The sequence below is a fragment of the Pelophylax lessonae genome (assembly GCF_965119305.1).
Source record: "Pelophylax lessonae genome assembly, chromosome: 6".
In the NCBI taxonomy this organism is placed as follows: domain Eukaryota; kingdom Metazoa; phylum Chordata; class Amphibia; order Anura; family Ranidae; genus Pelophylax; species Pelophylax lessonae.
In genome coordinates, this window is record NC_138773.1 from 97,258,861 (window position 1) to 97,279,607 (window position 20,747).

The 20,747-nt window shown below is 43.8% G+C and overlaps 1 protein-coding gene across 1 annotated transcript in view; it reads right to left on the reverse strand.

Moving 5' to 3' along the window:
• The window catches only part of DNAAF5 (dynein axonemal assembly factor 5), a 125,612-nt gene that overhangs the window by 101,764 nt on the left and 3,101 nt on the right, over window positions 1-20,747 (reverse strand). The window contains exons 2-5 of the mRNA XM_082260645.1: window positions 18,686-18,870; window positions 6,829-6,953; window positions 2,199-2,317; window positions 1,767-1,999 (exon numbers count right to left, since the gene is read on the reverse strand). Of these exons, the coding sequence (XP_082116771.1) occupies window positions 1,767-1,999; window positions 2,199-2,317; window positions 6,829-6,953; window positions 18,686-18,870 (662 nt within the window). The remainder of the gene's footprint in view (window positions 1-1,766; window positions 2,000-2,198; window positions 2,318-6,828; window positions 6,954-18,685; window positions 18,871-20,747) is intronic.

The window sequence follows — 20,747 nt, forward strand, 5'->3', positions numbered from 1 at the left end:
AGGGAATTAGGATTCTTGTTCCAATTGAGAAGGATTTCCTTCTGGAGGATCCTTGTGTGAAATTGAGCGAAGAGGACTGCCTGGAAGGACGACACCATCAGTCCCAGAACTCTCATGCAGGTCCGAAGGGATGACAGCTGAACCGCAGTCTGGAGATTTTGGAGTTTTGCCTGAGGAGAAGCACCTGACTGAGGATGAGTCCAAAGTCAGGCTCAGGTAATCCAGTCTCATGGAACGGACCAAAGATGACTTCTGAAGGTTCAGAATCCACCCAAACTCCTCCAGAGTTCTCATGATGATTGCCAAATTTGTTTCCAGCACCGTAGGAGACTTCGCACGGAGAAGCAATCGTCCAGGTAACTCAGGACTGATATCCCCTGCTTCCGCAACAGCGCCAGGATCAGGGCCAACACCTTGTGAAGACTGGAGGAGCAGAGGCGAGACCAAAGGGCAATGCCACAAACTGACAGTGATCCTCTCCCATGGCAAATTGAGACACCATTGGTGTGGGATGTGAAGGTATGCATATTTGAGGTCTATGGAGGCCAGGAAATCCCTGATGTAGGGAGGCCACCACCGTGCAAACCGATTCCATCTTGAACTTTTAAACTCGCACAAAACAATTTAGTGCTTTCAGGTCCAGGATTGGACGCACCTTGTCTTTCTTCATGGGAACCGTGAACAGGTTTGAATAAAAGCCCTGAAAACATTCCACACACAGAACCCGAACTATTACCCCTTGTTGCACCAGGTCCTGAACTTCCCCAGAGAGCGCCAGCAAGCAATACGGGTGACTGTCGCACATTGGAAGGGAAGGACTGATCGAAACTTGATCTTGTAACCGGACCGTATGACCTCTCGAACCCATTTGTCTGGTATCCGGGAGAGCCACAGGGCCAGGAACCGGCAAGACGTCCCCCCACCCCAGATACGGGTGAGGGCGCAACCTCAGGCTGGGGAGGTCTTGTCCGCAGGTCTAGAGAAACCGGACTTTTGTTAGACCAGGGTTGCTTGGACCTGCCCGAGGGAGTTTTGAAGGGCTTCGTCTTATCGATTGACCCGGAGGAACGAAATAACTTTTTGTGTGCAGAGAAGGAAGGACCCTGTCTGCGAAGAGGGTCATTACCCTTGTTAGCCTGTGGAAGATACAAATTGCAGCCCCTGCACCAGCTGGCGCAACAGCTCTTTGAAGTCAGAGGGAACCTGTTTCCCCTACAGGTCACGGCGTAGTAACTTAGTCCATTCAGTCAATGTGTGCGTGACAAGGGCAACCGCAAACACCGGTCTCAGTGCAGACCCCGCCAGGGAGTACATATTGCGGGCCACAGCCTCCGCCTTCCTATTCTCCAGATCCTTAAAGGACGGGGAATCCTCCACTGGGAGGATGGTAGCCTTATTCAGTCTTGAGACCGGAGGGTCCACCATAGGTGGCACAGTTCACTTCTTTATAAAGGGACTCCTCAAAAAGGATAGCGTCTACGTCTAGCAATCCCCACAGGCACCCCAGGGGAACACTTTGGGCAGTCACATTTTTTTTTTGAGCATGTTGTCCTAATACGCGGGAAAGGAAAAAAACCTTTGCCGCACTGGATGGCTTGTAAGTGCCAAACGTAACCTGCGCCCCAGTCGCAGCTGTAGCCGAATCTAGCTGCCCTATATTTAGAGCAGTTTGCAAGATGAAAGCTAAAAGCATGATTGCTGTGGGCAAACCCCCTATTATTTCTTTCCTTCACTTCTCTAAAGCACTGCACCAAAGTAATACTTACATTGCGCACTACTTTCTCCTCCTCATCCAAGCATGATCGGTACAGGGTAGTGAGGATCAGCTCCATGTGCTGAGTGGTGTGATCTTCTGCATGCAACAACAAGATGACTAGTAGCTGAGCTGCTTTAATTCGGGTTCCTGCAACCCAGTCTGTTATATCATGGCTGACAGCTGGAAGAATCTTAGACAGATTTCTAAAGATGAGCTCACGACAACCCAGCCCAGGTCTTTCCACTAAAACAGAAAAAAGGTGCAATGAAACCAACTCTGACAAAAGGCTGAACTGAAAGCATTCTACTCATTGTTATAAATGAAGGATAATGGAGGTATAACCTTCAAGCCTTACAGAATTAAAAGGAAACACAAGCCTCAGTCCCAAGAAGCTTATAAATATATTTTAAAACATATGTACTGACTTGCGATCAGGACTCACCTCCTGCTGGATAGAATGAAGGGTAGGGATCACTGAAGTCTATCTTATCTTTTAGATCATCTTCATTCTCTCTTTCCCACTGCATGCCAACTTTCTTCCAATAATCAAGAGCGATCTGACTGCATTTTGAGATGATAAATGAGCAGAGATTCACATTAATAAATTAAATGGCACATAAAAGGTTATTAGGATTAAGTATAAACTGTCAGGAAGGTGTAAAAAACAGCCATACATCTATACTCCAACCAGGTAAGGAATGAGCTATTCAAATAAATCTGTAGGGAGCCAATAATAAATACTGATGTTTTCTTCTGAAAATGCTAGTTGCCTGGTTATCCTGCTGTTTCAATAGCTGCAGTATTTTCTGACATGGTACAAGTATGCAGACCCAAAGCCATGGCTTCACTACTGATTCTCTAATTTGTATGCTTGTTGTAGTCAAGTGTCTCATAGAACTGAAGCCATAAGAAAAGAAAATGGCAGCACAATGAACTGTGGATATTGGCTAATGAAATAATCAGTTTATAAAAAGTCTACAGTTGGCCCAGGAGATGAAAAATAGAAAAACACACTTAGTTGTGCAGTTCCTGGTAATCCGTAATATCCTTTCGTTTCAATACATTTTTAGCAGTATACAGCCTATACAAGTTCAAAAAAGTTGGGACCAAGCAGAAACCAAGGGGTAGTTGGGTAGGAGGGTGGTGCAAATGGAAAAGGGGTTGCGCACCCAGCAGGTACAGAAGTAGTAAAAGCCAGATAAAACTAGGGGGGAAAGTGGGCCAAGAGGTTAGAGGCCAAAAGAGGGCGGGAAGGAAATAAAGGCTCAGGAGCATCAAGACCGCCCATCACAAGCGATCTAGACTGGCTGGTTGGGAGAGTAGGGAAGGCAAATGACAGCCACGGTACCCAGATCTTGAAAAACTTAGCATGGTAGACTGGACAGCTGTTTATTAAGCATCAACGCAGTCATGCGTTCTCTCACCCCCTGGAAATGAATGGATGGTTTCTTTCAAGCTTGGGCAATTGTTATCTTGGCGAACAGACCCGGAATAGGACAATATTTAATCATCTTTCAATCCACAAGGTTTGCATTCCTACTCTTTTTCTGTGTCTTAAATTACTAAGGGTAGAGATAACCAGACAAATAGTATTTTCTTTCACTATAAATTGTATTTAATATGATCAAAATACCACTTTTTCTTTTTTTTTTAAGCAATTTATTAAAACACAACCTCCTGTTATGTAAAATAGACCTATGCTCAAATTGCAACACTTTGTTAACCGTTTATTTAAAGATAGAGAATAGTAAAAGAAGAAGAGTAGAAAAATATATCTTCTGGTACTACTCCAAGTTACTTCCAGAGCTGGCCACATGAATGAAGGCTTAAGGCAGGGGTGTCCAAACAACGGCCCTCCAGCTGTTGCGAAACTACACATCCCATGAGGCATTGTAAAACTCTGACATTCACAGACATAACTAGGCACCATGAGAATTGTAGTTCCTGAACAACTGGAGGGCAATAGTTTGGACACCCCTGGCTTAAGGCATTTGGTCATGTGACCTCTCCTGAAAGGGAGGTTCAAATAAATGTTTACCTTTTCGCATCATTCTTGAGCAGCATTTTCTTAAGGAAATATAAGAACTTCAGCTATTGTATCCCTCCAAGCAAGACTGATAAGTTAAATATTTGTGTGGAGACATTGAAGGGAATAGGTTAGAGGCCCTTTCATTTTGAACATTATTTTTGCCTGGAGAAACCCCAGCTGTTAACCTAAATACAGTGCCTTGGAAATATATTCATACCCCTTGAAATGTTCCACATTTTGTCATGTTACAGCCAAAAACATAGAATTGTTAAGTGGAAGGAAAATGATAAATGGTTTTCAAAATGTTTCTCAAGTAAATATCTGAAAAGTGTGGCGTGCATTTGTATTCAGCCCCCCTGAGTCAATACTTTGTAGAACCACCTTTCTCTTCAAATTACAGCTGCAAGTCTTTTTGGGTATGTCTCCACCAGCTTTGCACATCTAGAGAGAGAAATCTTTGCCCATTCTTCTTTGCAAAATAGCTCAAGCTCTGTCAGATTGGATGGAGAGCATCTGTGAACAGCAATTTTCGAGTCTTGCCACAGATTCTCAATTGGATTTAGGTCTGGACTTTGACTGGGCCATTCTAACACATGAATATGCTTTGATCTAAACCATTCCATTGTAGCTCTGGCTGTATGTTTAGGGTCGTTGTCCTGCTGGGGGGGTGAACCTCCACCCCAGTCTCAAGTCTCTTGCAGACTAACATGTTTTCTTCTAAGATTGCCTTGTATTTGGCTCCATCCATCTTCCCTTCAACTCTGACCAGCTTCCCTGTCCCTGCTGAGGAATGGTGTGTTCAGGGGGATGTGCAGTGTTAGTTTTCCACCACACATAGTGTTTTGCTTTTAGGCTAAAAAGTTCAGTTTTGGTCTCATCTGACCAGAACACCTTCTTCCACGTTTGCTGTGTCCCCCACATGGCTTCTCGCAAACTGCAAACAGGACTTCATATAGCTTTCTTTCAACAATGGCTTTCTTCTTGCCACTCTTCCATAAAGGCCAGATTTGTGGAGTGCACGACTAATAGTTGTCCTGTGGACAGATTCTCCCATCTGAGCTGTGGATCTCTGCAGCTCCTCCAGAGTTACCTCCGTGAGATGTTCATAGCTTGGGATATTATTTTATAACCTAACCCTGCTTTAAAAACTTCTACACAACTTTATCCCTGACCTTCCTTGGCCTTTATGATTCTGTTTGTTCTCTACAGTTCTCTAACAAACCTCTGGGGGCTTCACAGAATGACTATCGTCATACTGAGATCAAATTACACACAGGTGGACTCTATTTACTAATTAGGTGACTTCTGAAGGCAATTTGTTGCACTAGATTTTAGTTTGGGGTATTAGTGAAAAGGGGACTAAATACAAATGCCCGCCACACTTTTCAAATATTTATTACAATTATGTGCCACTTTGTGTTGGTCTATCACATAAAATCTCAATTAAATAAATTTACTTTTTTCTTTGTAACATGACAAAATGTGGAAAATTTCAAGGGGTATGAATACTTTTTCAAGGCACTGTAGATGTCCTGACTGCCAGACTGATCTACTGCTCAGATTTCTCAATGGCAGGAAACAGAAGGCTAGGTTGACATTTATGCAGGTGGCGAATGATGCACTTTTCCGGCGCATTATGCGGTGCGTTTTTGAACACACATTTTGCTTTTTTTTTTTTTTCGGCCAATGACAGTTCTGTTCATGGAGTGCGACTTTGATGAGACTTTCATGAGACGGGAGTACCAGAGACAGAGTGTAAAATTCCATCAAAGTCGACGGTCCATGAACAGGACTGTCATACTGCCCTACTAGCCAAAAAAAAAAAACCCAAAACGCATCAAAAACACATCACTTGCGTTTTTGGCGAGGGATCCATTAAAGTCTATTAAATGCAAAAAAAAAAAAAAAAAAAAAAAAAAAAAAAAACTTACTGCTGAAAGAAAAAAAGTCTTTAAACATTTCCAAAGAAAGCACAACAGCTCAAAAACACACAGATGTGAACTAGAACTATAGGAAACCAGGTTAAATAGACTGTAGTGCGTTTCTGCAAAATGCATTAAAAAACACATTGGTGTAAACTATCGATCGACTGATATAGTTTTTAAAAAAAAAAAAAACGCTGATAACGATATTTTGGTCATCGGATATCGGTATCGGCCGATATTTTCGGAGATTAAAAAAATGTTTTTTTTTTTTTTTAATGTCTACAGGTACTGTGGTGGAGGGATCTGGGGGGGGGGGGGGTCTAAAAGACCCCAAACCCCTCCTCTGCACTTAAAAGCATTCAAAACGCCAAGTTTGGCTGTTTTGAATGCTGTACGTTTTTTGAATTCGGCGCCGCCAGTACCCGGAAGTGATGTCATGTAATGACATCACTTCCAGGTACTCTGCGCCGCTGAATTAAAAAAAATGGAGACCCGGTCAGAGCTGGCGGGACGGGAGCCGCGGAAGGCGGAGGGAGGGGGAGGGGGAACGTCCCCTACCACTCCTTGGAATGACAGCTGAGCGGCTTCTCAGCCGCATCGGTTGTCATTACAAGACAGCCGACCGTCGGCTATGGACGCCGGTACCGGCGTGATGCCTCTTAGTTGCAGGCATCACCCCAGTACAAGCACTTTCCCGAAATATTGGCAATATCGGTAAATCAAAAGGCCGGTTCTGATATATCGGGGAAAGTGCAGATCGGCCACCGATATATAGGTGTTGCCGATAATCGGTCGATCACTAGTGTAAACCAAGGGTAAGCATAGAGTCTGGTTTATTAAAACTTGAGCAAAGATAATTTTAACTGCAGTGGACCAGCTGCCCATAGCAACTGCTAGGAATCTTATAGTTTTCCCAGGGAATAGGAGAGGCAGACTGATAGGCTACTATGGATGACAATTCCAACTTTACTCCACTTTTCATACATTTGTTTCAAAGGCTTTTTTCAGGAAGTGGCTATCAAAATTATAAAGCAGTCAGGACAAGTAATATGTTTTGGACTAAAATAAACATTACAATCAAGCCACTTTAACTACATGCCAGCCTAATTGTACCTTACCTGATGTCAGGAATCTCATCACTGCAGCTGCTCAATAGAAGAGGCATCAGTTTGTGAAAGTATGAATATCTGTCTCTGAGCTCCAGAAGCCAATTGCCAACCACAACAGTTACTGATTGCCGAACCTAAAAAAAAGGAAAGAAAAATGAATCAGTTTGAACATATAAAAACATAGGAGTTTAGCACTGGTCTCTGTTTACAAGTACAGGATACCACAGTTCAACGAGGAGGACGAGGTGTTAAAAGAAGATGTACAACTAGGGAAACTATACCCTGCGGTAACAACCACAGAATGCAAAAAACACGCACCGAAAATCAACATCGGATTTTTGAATTTTTAACAATAAGCCCTCCACTGAAATCAACCTCAGGCTTTAAACCATCCAGAAAGTCAATAGAGTTTAATCTATCTTGACCATTGACACAAAAATCTCACCACTCACATTGCCAATCCCTGTGATGGTACTACGCAGGTGTTTAAAAAGTACCAGATGGTCCTTTACCTAAATCGCAACTCCAGGTACATACAAAAACAAAAAAAACCCACACATTTCATTCGGTGTCCCCATTAAGGATATTTCCGCTCTGAAAGTTTAGAACCTGCCCAAATTTTTGTTATTGCTGACTGTATCCACTGGGAAGATGTCCCTCACTCTGTTGTGTCCCCAGGATAGAAAGAGAGGTGAAGTCTCATATAGGGGAACAGAGACAGTAACTTAAACAGTTCCAGCTAGAGCTCCACTTTAACCTCTGAACGCCACCTCCTGGCAGCCTTTTAATTGGGCTTTAATCCAGGAGGTGATGCAGCTTCTCTATCATGTAACTTCTGTGACTGGCTCTTACAGAAATCACATGATCAGGAGCATGTCCTGTTGGATCCTGAAACCATGACTGAGAGCCGTTGGTGACAGTTCATACAGTCATGTGCTCTCAGCATACAACCTTAGGCTGCCGTTGATACATATGTGCCTGGACTGGGCATTAAAGTACACTTTTCTTGCAGCTGTATGTATGCGTGTAGCACCCTCCTAGGTAGATGCTAGTGAGAGAGTATAGCTTTGAGCTCTGTCTGCTTACCAGAGGGGCAGCAGGTAGATCTATATTGTTCTCTGCCTACCAGAGAGCAGGATCTGTTAGTGAGGTCTGCTCATTGTGCTCAGTATGCAATTCATTCAGTCTAGAGAGTGTTTCACGCTGGTTCAATAGGGAGACATGTTGGACAGTGGGAGGAAACCTGACAAATGGGTGCATAGGCTTTTGATACAGTCCTGTTGATTGTCAGAAGGCAGGCTGTCTTGGGGCATGTTGGGATACTGTATAAAAGCCAGGAGCACATGTGCTCGGGGTCTTTCGCTGGAGAGCGGAGTCCCGGAGGGAGGGGACGGCTCCCTCCTCCTCTGTAGAGGTGCCATGCGGTCTCAGGAGGTCGTTCCGAGGACTGGAGGAGTGGTCGACAGAAGCTGAACCCAGAGGTCCAGGGAAGCTGACTGAGAGGGGAGACACTGGAGATCCTGTTTCTACAGGATCGCGAGTACAGGAACTAGTGTCAAGGGGCCTGACCTGACGGGGTCCACCCCTGCTCAAAGGATAGTCAGTGGACGGGTGTCAGCAGAAAGAGGATGCTAGGGAGAGTATCCTGAAGATAAGATATTGTTCATCTAGTTGTCTTCTAAGAGAGAGAGTGAAGAAAACAAGAGACTTAACCCCATTTATCTAAAGCGGCAGGATGAATTAACAGCCTGGCTGTTCCATATCTACCAGCCGAGTTGTGAAGATAGAAGTCCTCAGATATTGTGAATAGTTAAATTGGAGTATTCCACTATTCCCTTCTCCTATCCCAATTATAAAATAAACAACAACAACAACATAAAAGAAATACCCTTAGACTGTTTATTGCTGTGAAGAAACAGGAGCAAAGAGGGATTTAGGAACTGTATCTACTTATAACCGTGTGTTGGTAACCAGTGGAGCCCGCAGAGACAGTATCCAGCAGTTCCTTACGGGGGCAGTGCTACATGCGTTACACGGTTGGTAAGAGGTAAAGACCAACAACAACTGGTCTTGTGCAAGTTTGACTGTTGAGTTGAAGAGCAACTGCAGGCAAAACTGTCTTTTTTAGTTTTGCATGGATTGGGAAAAGGTAAGAAACTCTGGCATGTGTTCTCTGTCCCCAATGGAGAGAATTTCCCCCACTTTACCTTAAGTGTTCTAATGCCTTCTCCACGCTTTTGGTTACATTTCAATGGGTGCACTTGACTTGCAGTTGACCTCCTTCAGGCTGCTCTTGTATTCCCATAGACATGTATGGAAAGAGAGGCAGTTCTGGCATAAACAAAAACCTGTCAAAACAAGAATGGCTGACTCTGGGCCCCCTTTGGAGAGATTTTACACAATCCGTGTCCCCATTACCGCCCAGGGGGTGGGGAAAGCTTACAAATGGAGATCCAGACAAACAAAAAGAGGTTCCGCCCTTTCCTGGTTCTAAAACTAAATACATCCGGCTGAAGTTATGCTTTAGATTTATAATTGTGCAGGCATATTTAGAGATTTAGAGTTGCCCCCTTATCCATTTTAATATACTATGAGGCTGGCTTGGGAACCAAGGGACCCATGTATAAAGCAGTAGCAGTGGTTAAAAAAAAAAAAGTGATCAGAGGAAGAGCCTCCAGTTACATCACCTATCAAATCCGTTTGAGCAAGCTCCCTTTCTATTAAAGAGTGTTCTCCACAGCGATATGCAGAGAACACGATAGGATGCCATTACCAGCATTTTACGAAGGAGTTCTATAATGCAAGCATTCTGTAGAGTAAAAACTGCTGCATGGTCCAATAGTGAGCAGACAGCGATACACTCCCCAAAGCTAACCATACACATTAAGATTTTTCTTGTTCAGCTATTCGGGCAGAGATTCCATAGATTTCCTGATCTCTCCTGCTGGCTATCGTATTGTGAAAGCTGCTGATCCCACGACAGACAGACACTGTTCGGGCCAAGAATCTTCCTCCCAGCTCCTTTGACTTTCAGATCAGATGAATGAAAGGTCCTCCATTCATAGATGGCTTTTCATTCATGGAGGCTGTAGTACAATTTCTTTTTAATGGTGGAGGGGGTAGAAAGTTCAGGCATAGTCAGCCCTCTTAATGAGTGCCTGTCACAGGCCCAACACTGGTATTAACCCCTGTAGCACCAGAAGATTACAGCTGAGTAGTATGAGAGGGAGGGCAGAGGAATTTGGTCTTCCATTAGGACAGCCAGGACCAGCACAAAGGACACAAGACATTAAATGTAAGTAATGTCATTTGTCTCCTCTATGGGGAGATCGGATGAAAACGGCCAGCCTGTCCGTTTGTCATCTGATTCCATCCAATCCGACCCGCTGCATGGATAGCGAACCTATCGCCATCTGTCTGTTTTCAGCAGATCTGGTCGGATCGGATGCCAGGCAGGTGTCTACGAACACATGTCCGCTGACATCTGCCTCCCCATAGAGGTCAATGGGTGGCCTGATCGGGTCTGCCTGAAAAACAGAAAGGCGGACCCGATCGGCCTGAATGTGTGAAAAGGGCCTGAAAACTACTTGAATTTGTCACACATGTTGTAACAGTGCTGATACTGGCCCAAATGCTTACCCGGAATTAGGTGCTGGGAGTTTCAAAGGAAACTACTACCAGAACTGTTAAAGTTTTATTGAATCCCCAAAATGTCTTTTAGCTTGTGTGTGTACATTACAGAATCAAATCACAGATCCTCATAGCTGTTTACCTCTTCCTTAACCACAGGGCTCTGTTATCTAATGCTGTTCCAAACACAGAGAAGCTGGGAGACAGCATGCAATATCAGCATGAGATCAGTCAGCTGGCAGGGCAGCAAATTATTTAAAGTAGAACTTTAGGCTATTAAAAAAAAAACTGTCTCCTGCTGCTGTCAGTCAAATCCTGGGGGCTGAGCTGTACTGTGTGTGTCTATGGACGCAGCACACAGCCTGGCTTGGGAGCAGACCCACACATCTCTTCCTATAGAAAGCGGGTAGCTTGTTTTCTTGGGAAAAAAAATTGCTTTTAGAAACACGTTAAAGAGGAAGTAAACCCTCCTCTGCAACTTGTACCTATAGGTAAGCCTATGATAAGACTTACCTATAGGTACTGTAAATATCTCCTAAACATGTACCGTTTAGGAGATATTTACTTTGCATGCAGCCAGTGACATCACTGGCGCATGCGCTCTGAAGGAATGGCGGCTCGTGCCGTTCCTTCAGAGACCTGTGCCATGACCGTTGTCATCGTGGCTCCAGCCAATCAGATGGCCGGATGCCGCAAACCTGGAAGAAGGGTGACCGAACATGTCACCCATGAGACAGGTGAGCGGGCAGCACTGCGAGGCTTCGTTCTAAGGTAAGTATTTCATAATGAGGTTTACAACCTCTTTAAAGTGACTGTAAAGGAACAAAAAAATTTTAAAAAGTATAACAAAACAGTGGTTTTGCACAGTGCAGCCCCGATCCTCCTCTTCTCGGGCCTCTCGCCAGCGCTCTGGGCCCTTCCCCCTTTCCGAGTGATCCCATAGCAAGCTGCTTGCTGTGGGGGCAGTCGCACGTGCTTGCTCTTGAGGCGGCTCTCTGCGTCCATAAGACACAGAGAGCGCTGTTCAGCACTGCCCCCTGTGCCAATCACTAGGGAGGGACCCGGGAGAGCTTCAGGTCTCATGCACATTGTTGGTTCGAGACCGGCTTAGGTAAGTTATTAGGTCGGGTGGGGGCTGCACACTGAAGGTTTTTTACTTTCATGCATAGAAACCTTCAGCCTTTACGACCACTTTAGGGTGCACCCAAAGAATGTAAGGGTTTATGGGTGTAAATCACTTAACAGCTTTCATTCATGAGTAAATGCAAAGTGTTTAGCCCGTTCTTAGAGAATATCTTCAGTCATCATTGCTGTATCAGAGGTGGCATTAAAGCACTCCGATTCCAAATGTCACTTTCGTTTCCCATTGCATGAGTGGAAGGAAAATCTGCCGTTTTCATCCAGAAGAGAAGCATATTAGTGGAAATCTACTGCACCTAATTAATAGTGTAGGCTTCTATTACTAAATAACAGCTTGTTTTTATTGAGAAGCTTATAATGATGAAACTGTTGGATGTAAGTGAAAGGTATTTGTTGGCATCCAATACTTGTTATGCCAAACATCCTACTGAAGAGCTTCCTCCTTGGCAAGCGCCGCTTCCACCCACTCGCTTATAGCCAACCAATCTGGTGATTGAGAAATCTGTGACAACAACCTCATCTTAACCTTCTCAATATGTGTGGGGATGGAATGTGGATATGGCAGCACAATGGTTTGAATACTCAGACTGTTTGGGGTTTTTTTTGGCGCAGCAAAGTCTTTGCTCTGCAAAGGTTGCAATCCAAATTTTTATTTCTTAATAAAGAAGTACTCTGGTATAAATAATAACAATGAAAGAAAATATTGTTTTAAATGTAAGTAAATATACTGAAAAAAATTATAAACGCAACACTTTTTTTTGCCCCCTTTTTCATGAACTGAACTCAAAGAGCTAAGGCTACGTTCGCATGTTGGCGTAGCGGATCGCAATCCGGAAATCATTGCAAATCGCGTGAAGCCTTGCGTTGCCGTTGATTTGCAATGGCACCCCAAACGCTGTGCGATGTTGCCGCGATTTCCGCCTGCCGAATCGCGGTAGCATCGCGCAAACGAAATTGCGGGTCGCATGACGCCCAAAAAAGGTACAAAAGCTTCTTTGGGGCGTCATGCGACCCGCGATATATTTTGTTTGCACGATGTTACCGCGATTCGGCAGGCGGAAATCGGAAAAATAGCGGCAACATCGCACAGCGTTTGGGGTGCCATTGCAACGCACAGGCGTCCCGCGATTTTCAATGATTTCCGGATCACGGTGATTCTGCCCGCGATCCGCTATGCCAACATGTGAACATAGCCTAAGAAAACCAGGATTCATCTGTGAAGAGAACACCTCTCCAAAGTGGCAGACGCCATTAAATGTGAGCATTTGCCCACTCAAGTCGGTTATGATGACTAACTGCAGTCAGGTGGAGACCCCGATGAGGACGACAAGCATGCAGATGATCTTCCCCGAGATGGTTTCTGACAGTTTGTGCAGAAATTCTTTAGTTATACAAACCCATTGTTGCAGCAGCTGTCCGGGTGGCTGGTCTCAGACGATCTTGGAGGTCCTGGGCTGGTGTGGTTACACGTGGTCTGCAGTTGTAAGGCCAGTTGGATGTACTGCCAAATTCTTTGAAACGCCTTTGGAGACGGCTTATGATAGAGAATTGAATATTCAATTCACGGACAACAGCTCTGGTGGACATTCCTGCAGTCAGCATGCCAATTGCACGCTCCCTCAAAACTTGCAAAATCAGTGGCATTGTGCTGTGTGATAACTGCACATTTTAGTGTGGCCTTTTATTGTGGCCAGCCTAATGCCTCGTACACACGTTCAGATAACCGTACGAAAATAATCACTTTCGACTTGATCGCACAATAATCTGATGGTTAGTACACAGCTTTCAACAGCCGATCAGGACAGTTCGTCCAACAAAATCCGAAGGGACAAACACAAAAACTTCTGTCGTACAATAGCCTAGCGAACGTCAATCGTTTAATTAGTACAGTGTGCGTCCACTAAAAATCGATCGACAGGACTGCGCATGATTAGAGACACTAAAATAGTATGGAAAAAGCCTGGCTGCCATTGTTTTTGTTTTTCACCATCTGATACGTAGCTAAGCAACCAGGAAGCTTTTCCGGAATCATACGAAAAAAATCCTATGTTTATATGTATTGTTGAATTCGATACTAGTATCATGCAACAAAATGCGAGCGATAAGTCATCCCATTATCTGAACGTGTGTACGAGGCATAAGGCACACCTGTGCAATAATCATGCTGTCTAATCAGCATCATGATTTTCCACACCTGTGAGGTGGATGGATTATCTCGGCAAAGGAGAAGTGCTCACTAACACAGATTTAGACAGATTTGTGAACAATATTTGAGAGAAATAGGCCTTTTGTGTACATAGAAAAAGTCTTAGATCTTTGAGTTCAGCTCATGAAAAATGGGGGCAAAAACAAAAAAGTGTTGCGATTATAATTTTGTTCAGTGTATAAACAAATACCCTTTAACAACGTTTCTTCTCACGCAGCACTCCGCAAACTTTACACCTTTATAATCCAAAATGTTTTGTTCTTACCTAAAAACTAAATTTTGACCTTGGTGAAGAACTGCTCAGCTCTTGCATGCAGAATGACATGTGCCAGGTAGCTAAAATGTCGACCAAAAAGGGTATTCCCCCAGCCCACCCAAAAGAAAATGGCTACAGGTTTTCTGAAATTATATGGAGTTTTTCTAGCTGCAAAGGTGGTGGAATTCTGATAGATGATAGAGTCTGAATAAAATATCACCAGCACATCATAATCAAAGATAAAGAGAGGACATATTTTTGGCACACTTGTAAATGGGCACATTCGTAATTACATATGGGAGATCCAACAGGGGTTTCTGGCGATTAGCTGTGGGCAGAATCCTTACTGAAAGCAATTGAAGGCAAACAATTGTGGCCGTTACCATGTAATCACCCAAGCAGCGATTACCTGCAAATAATCAGCCCTGGACGCAGACTGTCTTCTTTCAATGGAGGTTCTGTCTGGACTTAATTGCTGGGAACCCTCACCGGGTCTATAGCATGCAATTGTGAACGACCCCATACACACGTGAGAACATGGCCATAGGAACTGAAGCTCCACGGCTACCAACAACCTTTTCCTCAGGCAGTGGTGACAACAAACAGGTAACAAACACAAATCCAGATTAGCCAGTCTCCCACCCTTGGAAACTCACGTGCAGTGGCCATATAAGGTTTTTTTTTTCTTCTTCTTACTGTTATTGATTGTTTACCACCTCTTGTTTGGTACCCTACCATCGGGTCCCATGACTGCTGCATATTAGAAACTAGAATTAGTAAAATTCAAACAGCAGCGATCTTTGGAGGGTAATTTTTCTTATGTGTCTCTCTTTGCTGTTCGCTTTCCTGGTTTCTTTTTTTTTCACTGCTGATTGAAAATTGTATGTGAACTAGGTACAGTCCAAGAGGTTATGCTCTTCTACTGTTTTCACGCAAGTGGAGAAGGTATTTAGGATGTATTTGATATAGGAGATACGCTTGCCATACCCTCCTAGGAGTGTCATTGTCACCATGAGATGGATAGGCCTTTCTTTCACCTATTTCTTTGTGAGATATTGATGGGCCTTATCACAGTTCTGTGAGTTTGGAATAAGCCATTCTTGTACCTCATTGTGACCCCCATGCTGCAAGTTTTACCTCTTCAGTGTGTATGTATATGGACCTACTGTAATGTTATGCTCATGAACAAAAGAATTATTTGAAATAAAAAAACAAAAATAAAAAAGGCATTGGTCTCAAACCAAAAACCATGGGCTCACAATCTGCATTTGTGCCTGCAGGACACTTAACATCAAAGTGTTACTAAAGGTTTTTATTTTTTTTAAATAAAAAACATGTTATACCCACCTGCTCTGTGCAATTGTTTTGCACAGAGCAGCCTGATCCTCCTCTTATCGGGTCCCTTTTTGGCTCCTCCTCTTTCTTGTGTGTCGTCCTGTTTGCTATGGGGGCACACGGAGTCTGCTCGCTCCTGAGCTGTGTTTCTTCGTAGCCGCACTCCATAGACACACACAAAGCAGCAGAGCACCCTCCCACACTTCCTCCTCACTGCATTTGATTGACAGCAGCTGGAGCCAATGGCTCCTGCTGCTGTTTGAGTCCTTGTATGAAGGGGAAGAGAGGGGAGAAGGGACGCAGCCGTGCACAGCTCTGGATCTCTTCTCCCCTCTCTTCTCCTTCATATAGGGAAGGAGGAGGACAGAGAAAATATAAAAAGGAATGCATTAAGGTAAAAATAGTTTTAAGCTTTAATATCACTTTAAGCAATTTTGGGAAACTCGGAATTGTTAATGTGGTCTATTCAAACTTTGTATTTGTTGCCTGTTCATCGTCACTGCTGCCTTAAGCTGGATACACACTATCCAACTTTTGTGGTTAGATTTCCTTCAGATTTACCTTTTCTATGTAGTGCAAGGGCCTGCCAGATTGCATACAAATTGAAAGTGTTTAGGTTTGACCTCATATTACAGGTCCCTCTCAAAAAATTAGCATATTGTGATAAAGTTCATTATTTTCTGTAATGTACTGATAAACATTAGACTTTCATATATTTTAGATTCATTACACACAACTGAAGTAGTGCAAGCCTTTTATTGTTTTAATATTGATGATTTTGGCATACAGCTCATGAAAAACCAAAATTCCTATCTCAAAAAATTAGCATATTTCATCCGACCAATAAAAAAAAAGTGTTTTTAATCCAAAAAAGTCAACCTTCAAATAATTATGTTCAGTTATGCACTCAATACTTGGTCGGGAATCCTTTTGCAGAAATGACTGCTTCAATGCGGCGTGGCATGGAGGCAATCAGCCTGTGGCACTGCTGAGGTGTTATGGAGGCCCAGGATGCTTCGATAGCGGCCTTGAGCTCATCCAGAGTGTTGGGTCTTGCGTCTCTCAACATCCCACAGATTCTCTATGGGGTTCAGGTCAGGAGAGTTGGCAGGCCAATTGAGCACAGTAATACCATGGTCAGTAAACCATTTACCAGTGGTTTTGGCACTGTGAGCAGGTGCCAGGTCGTGCTGAAAAATGAAATCTTCACCTCCATAAAGCTTTTCAGCAGATGGAAGCATGAAGTGCTCCAAAATCTCCTGATAGCTAGCTGCATTGACCCTGCCCTTGATAAAACACAGTGGACCAACACCAGCAGCTGACATGGCACCCCAGACCATCACTGACTGTGGGTACTTGACACTGGACTTCAGGCATTTTGGCATTTCCCTCTCCCCAGTCTTCCTCCAGACTCTGGCACCTTGATTTCCGAATGACATGCAAAATTTGCTTTCATCCGAAAAAAGTACTTTGGACCACTGAGCAACAGTCCAGTGCTGCTTCTCTGTAGCCCAGGTCAGGCGCTTCTGCCGCTGTTTCTGGTTCAAAAGTGGCTTGACCTGGGGAATGTGGCACCTGTAGCCCATTTCCTGCACACGCCTGTACACGGTGGCTCTAGATGTTTCTACTCCAGACTCAGTCCACTGCTTCCGCAGGTCCCCCAAAGTCTGGAATCGGTCCTTCTCCACAATCTTCCTCAGGGTCCGGTCACCTCTTCTCGTTGTGCAGCGTTTTCTGCCACACTTTTTCCTTCCCACAGACTTCCCACTGAGGTGCCTTGATACAGCACTCTGGGAACAGCCTATTCGTTCAGAAATTTCTTTCTGTGTCTTATCCTCTTGCTTGAGGGTGTTAATGATGGCCTTCTGGACAGCAGTCAGGTCGGCAGTCTTACCCATGATTGCGGTTTTGAGTAATGAACCAGGCTGGGAGTTTTTAAAAGCCTCAGGAATCTTTTGCAGGTGTTTAGAGTTAATTAGTTGATTCAGATGATTAGGTTAATAGCTCGTTTAGAGAACCTTTTCATGATATGCTAATTTTTTGAGATAGGGATTTTGGTTTTTCATGAGCTGTATGCCAAAATCATCAATATTAAAACAATAAAAGGCTTGCACTACTTCAGTTTTGTGTAATGAATCTAAAATATATGAAAGTCTAATGTTTATCAGTACATTACAGAAAATAATGAACTTTATCACAATATGCTAATTTTTTGAGAGGGACCTGTATATGGTTTTGGTAAGTCTAAAGGAAAAAGTCTTCAGAAAATCTTATAGTGTGTATGGCCCATTAAGCTGGCCATAGATGGGTCCATTTTTTTTTCCGATCAGCTGTGGGTTTAATAAAAAAACTGACCCAATTCCCCCTATCCACACATTGGAAGTGAATGGGGGAATCCTCCATACTGTCATTGTATTCTGACAGCTGGGAGATTTCCCTGCTGTCAGAATGCACAGATCAGTGCTGTAGGCTATAGCCTGCAAAGCTGCTCGAGAAGAAGTTTTCCAGCAGGGCAGTTGTACAGAAGTCAACAGATCGACTTTTGTACAACCACAGTACCCACACATGGATCACAATTTGACTGGTTCCTGCTGAACCGGCTAAATTTTGATCCATCTATGGGCAGCTTTAGAAAAAATTATTTTGTGACCTCAAAATGTAAGTTATAGGTTAATAATAAATTTCCGGTCTGCATCTTTGATTATGGTGTAATGGTGAGCTCATATATTTTTGGGCTATTGCTAGGACAGCTCTATTCATCTCCTTATCTTAGCACCCACTGATGAGATGGTCTATTGCTGTATAGCAGGGATATGCAAACTGTGGCCCTCCAGATGTTGCAGAACAAGTCCCATGAAGCATAGCAAGACTCTGACAGCCACAAGCATTACACCCAGAGGCATGATGGGACTTGTAGTTTTGCAAAAGCTGGGGGGCCACAGTTTGAATATCCCTGCTTTATAGAGTGCGTTAAATTCTTTGTATTCATGTTCTGATGATAGAGGGCTAGGAAGCTGTGCCAATGAGAGCTTCTAGTAAGAAAGTGGCAATTCAGACATAAACTTTTTATATGGGGTGGGTGGGGGAAGGAGGAAGACATAATGGGAGCTCTGTAGAATGGAAATGGTTGAGCTATGTGCAGGTATGGTTTTAGATGAATGGCTATAAACAATCCAGAAGCGAAAAAGGGGTGCAGACAGGAAAGAGAAGAAAGGGAGAGATAGGGTGGGCACATGCACAGATGGGCCTATAGTGGACAATAACTGCCATGTGCTACTAATCATTATTACTTTACATACTTGTGGCGAGTCATCAAAAAGCCTCTGTGCCAAATGAGAAAGAACATCGTCCAGTGACTTTGCGTTGCCATACTGTATCACAGCTCCTGTTGTCTGGATGACAGCTACACGCACTTTAGAATGCTGATGTGATATTGTCTGCATAAGAGGTTTTATGAGCGATTCCGACTGCATGTGAAAATGTTCTGAAACAAAAAAAGAAAGACGAACATCTTAAGATTTTTTATTTTTTTCCCCAGAAATAAGACAAAATGTAAAAATATATAAAATACTGGGACAGATTTATTTTAAACTGATGCAATAATGATTCTGTTGTCTAGTTAGGCGTTGCCTGGCTGTGCAATACATGCACATTTATTCATGTTTAATCCCTTTAAAAACCTTTCAGAAATGCATTCAGCGGCTCCTAGAGAGGGGAGAGTGCGTTGTGCATGCACATGTGCAGTTTGAATAAGCTGGAGCAGCTGCCTGGGGTGAACTTCCAATGTCCAGCCAGAGAACTGAGGACTTCCTGCTAACAGAGGCCATGCACATCCCACACACACAGAGGAGAAAGAGAGCACCAATTTTACTGGCTAAGCATGTAAATGTAATGTGCTGCTGATCCTGGAATGCAATGGGGTCTTGTGGGGAAAATTCAGGAAACGTGAACTAACCCTTTAAGTTTTGGCGACTAAGTGGTGTCAGTCCTGCCCAGTGTCTTTTGCTCAAATACTTAAAGTAGTTTTAAAGCCTGAAGGTTTCCTAAAAAAAAACCTTCAGTATGCACCTCCCCCACAGCCCACCCAAATACTTACCAGGGCGCTATCCCACTCCAGCGATGTGCACAAGAGCGGCTTCTGTCCTGGCCCTCATCATTGGCTCAGAGTTAGCAGTGGGAGCTATTGGCTCCCGCTGCTGTCAATAACAGCCAATGAGGAGGGCTCAGGAGCAAGCAGACACAAGTGCTCCCATAGCAAACAGCTTGCTAGAAGGGCATTCGGTGTCCGCAGGAGAGAGAGCTTGTTCTGTTGAAAAAACAACAGACTTACTGGCTGGATCACCAGGTAAAAATAAAAGAAAGCCTAAAAAGAAAAACTAACGCAGCCATCACACCTAAGAATTTGTAAACTGCAATATAATAAAATGCTTGCTTTTGGGCTCAATACCGCTTTAACATGCGCTGCGGTAAAGTGAGCTGGTGGGGGCCCACGTCAGGTAGGTTGTACAGGTCCCCATGATTTCTAATGGTGGCTCTGTGTACAGCCCTGGACACAGAAAGTCTACATCCAGGGGCATATGGCTTTACCCAAACCTGCATACATCCATTTATTACTCATGTCAGCTGTGTGTGGCAGTTGTGTATCCTGCGTGGACAAACACACACACAGCCTTTGTTATACGGCCTAATTTGATGTTTTAGGGATTTTGGAGTCTCTATAATTCCTTGTATATAGCAGTTCTCTATGGGATCCTGCATGTCTCTACACCCTGCTATACATATACACACACACACACACAATCATTACCAGCAGAATAAGGCTACATTCACACGTGAACATTTTCATCTTGCGTTTGTGGCACAATAGCATAGGGCAGCCTATTCTAAGTGCGACACACCGGAGAAGCTCCTGCATTTTTATTTTCAGTGGGCCTCATGCGTGTTGTTGCATGACTGCTAGCCATGATTGGGGTGCCATTAAGGCTGCATTCACACCGGAGTGATGCTTCAGGTTTTCTTATCGGGACAGCAAAGGGCAGCCCGTTCACTTGAATGAGCCGTCTTACACGCAACAAATGCACCAAAGTACTTCATGCGCCTTTGGCACTGAGCCACCCTCATTTTGTGATGCAGGTTTTTGTGCGTTTTGTTGTGGGACTGCTACCCGTGTTTGAGGTGCCATTAAGAAATAATTGCACAAGTGTAATGTGAATTTTGCCATGTTTTTAGCGCACTTTCAGAGAGGAGTGTGTAAAAGCACGCTTCTGCCCTTCTTCCTTAAATGCTTAGGTGTGACTACAGCCTTAAAGTGATTGTAAAGTCTGATTTTTTTTTTCTATTAAAGTAACAAACATATTATAC